Source organism: Pollicipes pollicipes, unplaced genomic scaffold (genome assembly GCF_011947565.3).
Source record: "Pollicipes pollicipes isolate AB1234 unplaced genomic scaffold, Ppol_2.1 Scaffold_2555;HRSCAF=2994_pilon_pilon_pilon, whole genome shotgun sequence".
Taxonomy (NCBI): Eukaryota; Metazoa; Arthropoda; class Thecostraca; order Pollicipedomorpha; family Pollicipedidae; genus Pollicipes; species Pollicipes pollicipes.
In genome coordinates, this window is record NW_023596136.1 from 13,533,316 (window position 1) to 13,539,788 (window position 6,473).

The 6,473-nt window shown below is 61.6% G+C and overlaps 1 protein-coding gene across 1 annotated transcript in view; it reads left to right on the top strand.

Annotated features, from left to right (window-relative positions):
- LOC119098281 (cysteine-rich motor neuron 1 protein) overlaps window positions 1-4,755 on the top strand; it is a gene marked incomplete at its 5' end in the record, with an annotated part of 36,151 nt that extends 31,396 nt beyond the window's left edge. The window contains 3 exon segments of the mRNA XM_037221205.1: window positions 2,861-3,034; window positions 4,017-4,122; window positions 4,740-4,755. Coding sequence (XP_037077100.1) covers window positions 2,861-3,034; window positions 4,017-4,122; window positions 4,740-4,755 — 296 coding nt within the window.
- Between the last annotated feature and the right edge of the window lie 1,718 nt (window positions 4,756-6,473).

The following is a 6,473-nucleotide window of genomic DNA, read 5'->3' on the forward strand; positions in this document are numbered from 1 at the left end:
AAAGCAGTGAAGCGCTGAGGCAGCTCCTCACGGAACGGAAGGTTGAGGTAACACGCGCGGTACAATGGTCACACTGGCTTCCTTGCCAACGCCCCATGGTCCCTAGATCATTGATTTGGAGGCCGGATGTCAATACAGTGGAGGGGATGTCGTTGACGTTGTGATTAAGTATCAGTACTTTTGGCTCCAGCGGCTGCAATGTGGATGATTCTGGAACATTTTCGGAGGACTGGCAGATGGGAATCACGTTTGAATTACAGAAGCCACAGTTGTATGTCTTTTTGACCCACACTTCCCCGAGACCGATGGGAGGCCGTCTCTTTAGAACCACAAGTACCGCAGAGCTGAACCAAACTGACACCTCCTGCACTTACCAAATATGGTTGCTTGAGAGCCACAGCTGACAAAGTGAAGACCCACACGAACGTCCCTCTCCTCAGGGCGCGGGAGGGAGGGGACAGCGACCGGCGGGAGGGAGGGGGACAGCAACCGTTTATCACGGCTGCCGCCTCGGCGCGAGCTGCGACGCTTCCCTGAACTGGACGTCCCTGAACTTCCCTGAGCTTCCCTGAACTGGGCGTGTTTGCACGCCGGATTCACCGGATGCTCCGGGCATGATGCGACTCTCGGCTTCGCGAGAAGCACGGTCCCTGCGGCGGCGGCCGCCGCCCCGTTCACTGACTCATTCAATCATTCAGAAAGCGGCGGGACAGTTAAACGTCAACATTGTCAGTGAGCGACGAGCATTCGGCGTCGGTGTTTCAGAGGCTGTCTCAGAGGGTGTGTCGTGCCGGTGCGCGGGGCGATCAAACACGCGCGGGCGGCTGGCTGGCGGCTGACCGTGAGCTGGCTGGCGGCTGACCGGGGGCTGGCTGGTGGCTGACCGAGGACTGGCTGGCGGCTGACCGGGGGTTGGCTAGTGGCTGACCGGGGAATGGCTGGCGGTTAACCGGGCGGCTGGCTGGTGGCTGACCGAGGACTGGCTGGTGGCTGACCGGGGACTGGCTGGCGGTTGACCAGGCGGCTGGCTGGCGGCTGACCAGGCGGCTGGCTGGCGGCTGACCGAGGACTGGCTGGCGGCTGACCGGGGACTGGCTGGCGGGCTGACCGGGGGCTGGCTGGCGGCTGACCGGGCGGCTGGCTGGCGGTTGACCGGGCGGCTGGCTGGCGGCTGACCGGGGCTGGCTGGCGGTTGACCGGGCGGCTGGCTGGCGGCTGACCGGGGCTGGCTGGCGGTTGACCGGGCGGCTGGCTGGCGGCTGACCGGGCGGCTGGCTGGCGGTTGACCGGGCGGCTGGCTGGCGGCTGACCGGGGGCTGGCTGGCGGCTGACCGGGCGACTGGCTGGCGGCTGACCGGGGGCTGACGACGGACGCCCTGTCGGCGGCCGCCCGGCCGGTCCGGCACCGCCCGCATCCCGTCGACGTCCTCAGTCGCCGTACGTGATCGATCTGCACACCAGACGGCGCCACCAAAAACAAACAGGCCGCTCCCGGTTAGGACACGACCGCAGACGAGCCGCGCCTCCCCACGTGACAGACCTGACCGTTCGCTGCACCTCCACACCTGGCTGACCTGACCTCTCGCTGCGCCTCCCCACGTGACTGACCTGACCGCTCTCCGTCGCCTTCGGCGAGAAGTCAGGCCAGTCACGTGGGGGAGTGTTTAGTGTCTGACTCACGGACAGACTATGTCTGACCGTCCAGACCGTGTCTGACTCACAGTATCTGGTGAGTTAGACAATCTGATCCGCCAGACACTCGCCGTCCCGTCGGCCCTTGTTTCGACCTGCTGTCGTGATGGGGACAAGTTCGGCGCCCATCCCTGGACTTGGCACGTTCTGCCAGCGGAAGCTCCACCGGCGCCAGTGCGTGGCGTCCAATAAGGTCTGCATTGGTCCCATCAAAGGTCATCGAAGCCCGTGAGGATCGTGGGAACCCCGTTACATAAGTATACCCCTGCGGGGCGGGAACGACCTTACATTTCCGCCTGGCTTAATATTTGACAAGATTGCTGCCCATTTTGGGAAAACACTTTTGGCTCCAGAGTCTGTGTCATCAAAAGCAAGCCTTGTTTTTTTTCGACTTACGAGTTGTCCCGCTCAAAGAAACATCGCGTCTGCAGTTTGTGGTCAATCATCCACGACGGATCGTACCACAGATGGCCATGCGCGACCTGGCGTGCACGAGCTGTACGGCAACTTCATGTTAGCACCCGGGACCGGTGCACAACGAAGTTGTTGCAACACAATGAGGCATTATTTCCCCTCATTGCTGATACGGACCATTGCAGACTGTGCCGCTGGAACCTGTGTTCACTGATCGCTCGCGGCATATCATAGCGCGCAATACCCTGCCTAGCGCTTATGGGGAATAAGCATACAGCATTACTGATATAAGTATGATCAAGCAGTGTAACTCATGCCTCTTGCTTTATACTGGTCCTACTATCATGATAGGGTGTCATTGCCCGGCACGCGCTTATCGTGTTGATACTACGCTTTCCTCCATACTTTGTACCAGGTGTTTGTGTCGGGGCCTGCGCCGGCTGCATGCACCAAAACGCTAACACTGTGAGCCGTGTTTCGAGCATTCCCCGCCGTTGTGGGTGCTTTGCGCACCCTCACCTCGTACGTTCTTCTTTGACGCCCGAATCTTCTTGCCTCACACCACCTCCCCTCGTGAACGGCAAGTCGGTTGACCTTTGACCTCGCCGTGACCACCATGACGAAGCTGTGTCTGCGGCGGCCGGTGACCCCAGCCTCAAACTGGTGCAGCCGCTGTGATGAGGCCGGTGCTTGACTCCCCAACTCCGAGTCGCCTCCGACCCTGCCTGACCGTCTCCTGCGCACCCGCTGGCAGAGGGCTGCCGCTCGCCGTCCGGCAAGTACCACAGCAGCAGCGAGCAGTGGCAGGAGGACGACTGCACCACGTGTCGCTGCGTGGACGGCGCCCACACCTGCCAGAGGCCCATGTGCAAGGTCACCTGCCGACACCCGCGCACCGTGCCGGGCCGCTGCTGCCCCGTCTGTGACGGTCAGTACCACCCGCCTCCTCCCCAGGCTCCGGCCTGGCGGTGGTTACCTCCCGTGGCCGGGTCTGTGACAGACAGCGGCGTGTGCAAGCCGCTAGAGAGCGTCAGACCAGCCTCGGGCCGGCCGTCAGACCCGCCTCGCGCCGGCCGTCAGACCCACCTCGGGCGGCCGTCAGACCCGCCTCGGGCCGGCCGTCAGACCCCGCCTCGGGCCGGCCGTCAGACCCGCCTCGCGCCGGTCGTCAGACCCGTCTCGGGCCGGCCGTCACACGCTCGTGTCGGACAGCTTGCATGTCTGTTGTAGAATATGGAGATCATCAGGCTTAGTTTCGTGAATTATTGAATTACGTTGCACTGACTGTATTGGCTTGGGTACGGTTGCAGCCGCATGACGAAGTCTGTGCCGACGCTGTGGCGACTTGTCCGTGCTTGTTCTGTCTGCCACAGCCTCGGAAATTTACACTTAGTAATGAGTGAGCTTATGTTTAGATGTGCCCGTCTGTTTCTGTCTTTGTGACAGGCTGCCTTGGTAGAATGGCAGCCATGAGTCATATAGATCTGCCAGCCAAGCGGCCGAGAAAAGACGCACACTAATGCTATAGTAAGGCGATGTCCGTTGCTGGCTTTTGGGATATCATATTTATGTTTTTAAACTATGTTTCACGTTATTAGCTTCAACAGGTGACTCCACGGCGCCATCCATGTCGTTGCGTGAGGCCATGGTGTCATTGGTTTTATAACGTGATATCACGCTGCCGCGAATCGTAGTGTGACGTCACGGCGTCACGGCCAAAAGGTGGGACGTCGTGACGATGTTAGTTTCAGAAGGCGTAATCGGTTTTGCGCTGTGACGTCAGCGCGCCATTCGTGTCCGACTGTTACCCCGCACACACGCTATTTTCGGACTCTGACGTCACGTTATCTGTTTTAGAGTGTAACGGCACGCGGCCGCTGGCTTCCCAGTATGACGTCACGGTGCCGTAGTTTCAGACTGTGACGTGGCGTGCCGGCACGGCTACCGCACGGACGGCGAGGGAAACCCGCTCTGCGAGTGTCTGTCCGCCGACGAGGTGGCCAGGAACCCGCCCAGGTGTGTCGCAGCATGGCTGGCTGCAGGAAGAGGTGTCCGCACGGCTTCAAAGTGGACGCGAACGGCTGCGAGAGGTCAGATTGCCGTCGTGGCTTATGGTGTGCCAGGCGGGCTGCGAGAGGTCAGATCGCCCGTTGTGACGTGTGGTGTGCCAGGCGGCTGCGATGAGGTCAGATCGCCGTCTGTGACGTGTGGTGTGGCAGGGGGCTGCGATGAGGTCAGATCGCCGTCGTGACGTTGTGCGTGTGGGCAGGAGGCTGCGTGTGACGTGTGGTGTGGCAGGGGCTGCGAGAGGTCAGATCGCCCGTTCGTGACGTTGTGGTTGTGGCAGGGGGCCTGCGAGAGGTCAGATCGCCGTCGTGACGTGTGGTGTGGCAGGGGGCTGCGAGAGGTCAGATCGCCGTTCGTGACGTGTGGTGTGGCAGGGGGCTGCGAGAGGCTCAGATCGCCGTCGTGACGTGTGGTGTGGCAGGGGGCTGCGAGATGGTCAGATCGCTGTCGTGACGTGTGGTGTGGCAGGGGGGGCTGCGATGAGGTCAGATCGCCGTCGTGACGTGTGGTGTGGCAGGGGACTGCGAGAGGTCAGATCGCCCGTCGTGACGTGTGGTCTGTGACAGGGGGCTCTCTGACTGACCCTCTGATTGACCCAACGCTGAACACTAAATAGCGGAAGTCACTAACGGCACGACGATGACAGTTTCAGGTTGAATTCCTGGACCAGTCGAGCTGCAAGGTGACAGATCATGTCCGGGGACACCCCACTGGGACGTAGGCCCGCAATGCCACAATTAGCTCGCTTCGAGCCATTTCATCTTCATTTATGCTGCACAGTTGGGACATTTGGACGCTCTCAAGTACAAGTAAGCTAAAAGTCCGGCAGTGTCGTCATTGCCGTCAGCAGCGCCTGTCCTTGCCTGTCAGCCGTCCGCGAGACTCACCCACCGCGCCACCTCCAGGTGCAAGTGCAAGCGGTGTTGCCGCACGCTGAAGAGCTTGCTCCCTGAGCTGCGCCGGCGGTCTGGCGGTGAACGAACGCGGCTTGTCCCGAGTGTCGCTGTCGGCTGGAGGAGGCGCCCCGCCCACGGCCGCCGGGCCTCAGCTGCGTCACGCCAGGTGACTGAGGAGCCGCTGCGTCTCGGTCGCAGGCCCGCTCTCCTCGGGCCTCTCAGGCCCCGCTCTCCTCAGGCCTCGGTTCCCGCTCTCTGGAGGCCTCTTGGGCCATGCTCTTCTCAGGCTTCGGCCCCCGCTCTCTGGAGGCTCTTGGGCCATGCTCTCCTCAGGCCTCTCAGGCCTCGCTCTTGTCAGGCATCTTAGGCCCCGCCCCCCCGCGCGCGCGCCCGCACGTCAGCTGTAAGAGAAATGACGCCGAATCCAGCACCGTGCAGACAATGTAGCGATTGCATGAAGACATCATATTTGTAATAGTTCTGTGCAGAGGGGTGCAAAACATTCCATGCCATAAGTATGTCATCGACAAACATGTCAAAACATGTCATGGCTCCTCATGGTGTTGTTCTCTGCGGCCCCCGCCGTCTGCCAGGGGATCAGCTCGTTGCCGCAGCCGGCGGCGGCGCGTGACGGGGGCGCTCCCGGTTTCAGACGGAGCGATGCACGCGGAGGGTGAGGCGTGGCACGACGGCTGCCGCCAGTGCTACTGCCACGCCGGCGTCGAGCTGTGCGCCGTCATCGCGTGTCCCGTGCCGAGCTGCGACACCCGGAGATCAGGAGCGGCCAGTGCTGCCCCACCCTGCGCAGGTCAGCCCGTCACGGCCGCCAGGCTCACGGACAGCGTCCGTCGGCGGATGACCCATGTGCTGCGTCATAGGCGGCCGGGAACCCGTGACCTGCAATGCACAGTCCGCTGTCGATAGCGCCTCCATTGTGTTCGTGGCCGGTATAGTGATACCGGGAAAACGGCGTGCTGTCCGCGTTGTCGGTGAGGACGTGTTTTGTGCTTAGGCAAGCTGGCTGTGGGTCCCCGGTGTGGGTGGGAGCTAAGCTGACAACATGATCCAGGTGGCGGCGATATCGCGAAGATGGCTCATCCGTCCCTCCCGCTTAAACCGCCATTACGGCCAGATGTTACTTCAACATTAATAAACTTCAAGCAAATGCAAGAGCTATTATCGAGCCGGAAGCCCTCCTAAAGAGCTCTCAACCATCAACGACGATACCGACGACCAGCTGGCACCACAGCCATTCAGGGATGGCCCAGTATCGAATAGAGCGTGGCCTGACCTCTCGCCGTTCTACTTCTAGACGCCGCCGAGCCTGCCGCCTCACCACCCGAACACCACCGTCTGCCAGGCGGTGGATGGCGGCACGTACGCCGACGGCCAGAGCTGGCGACT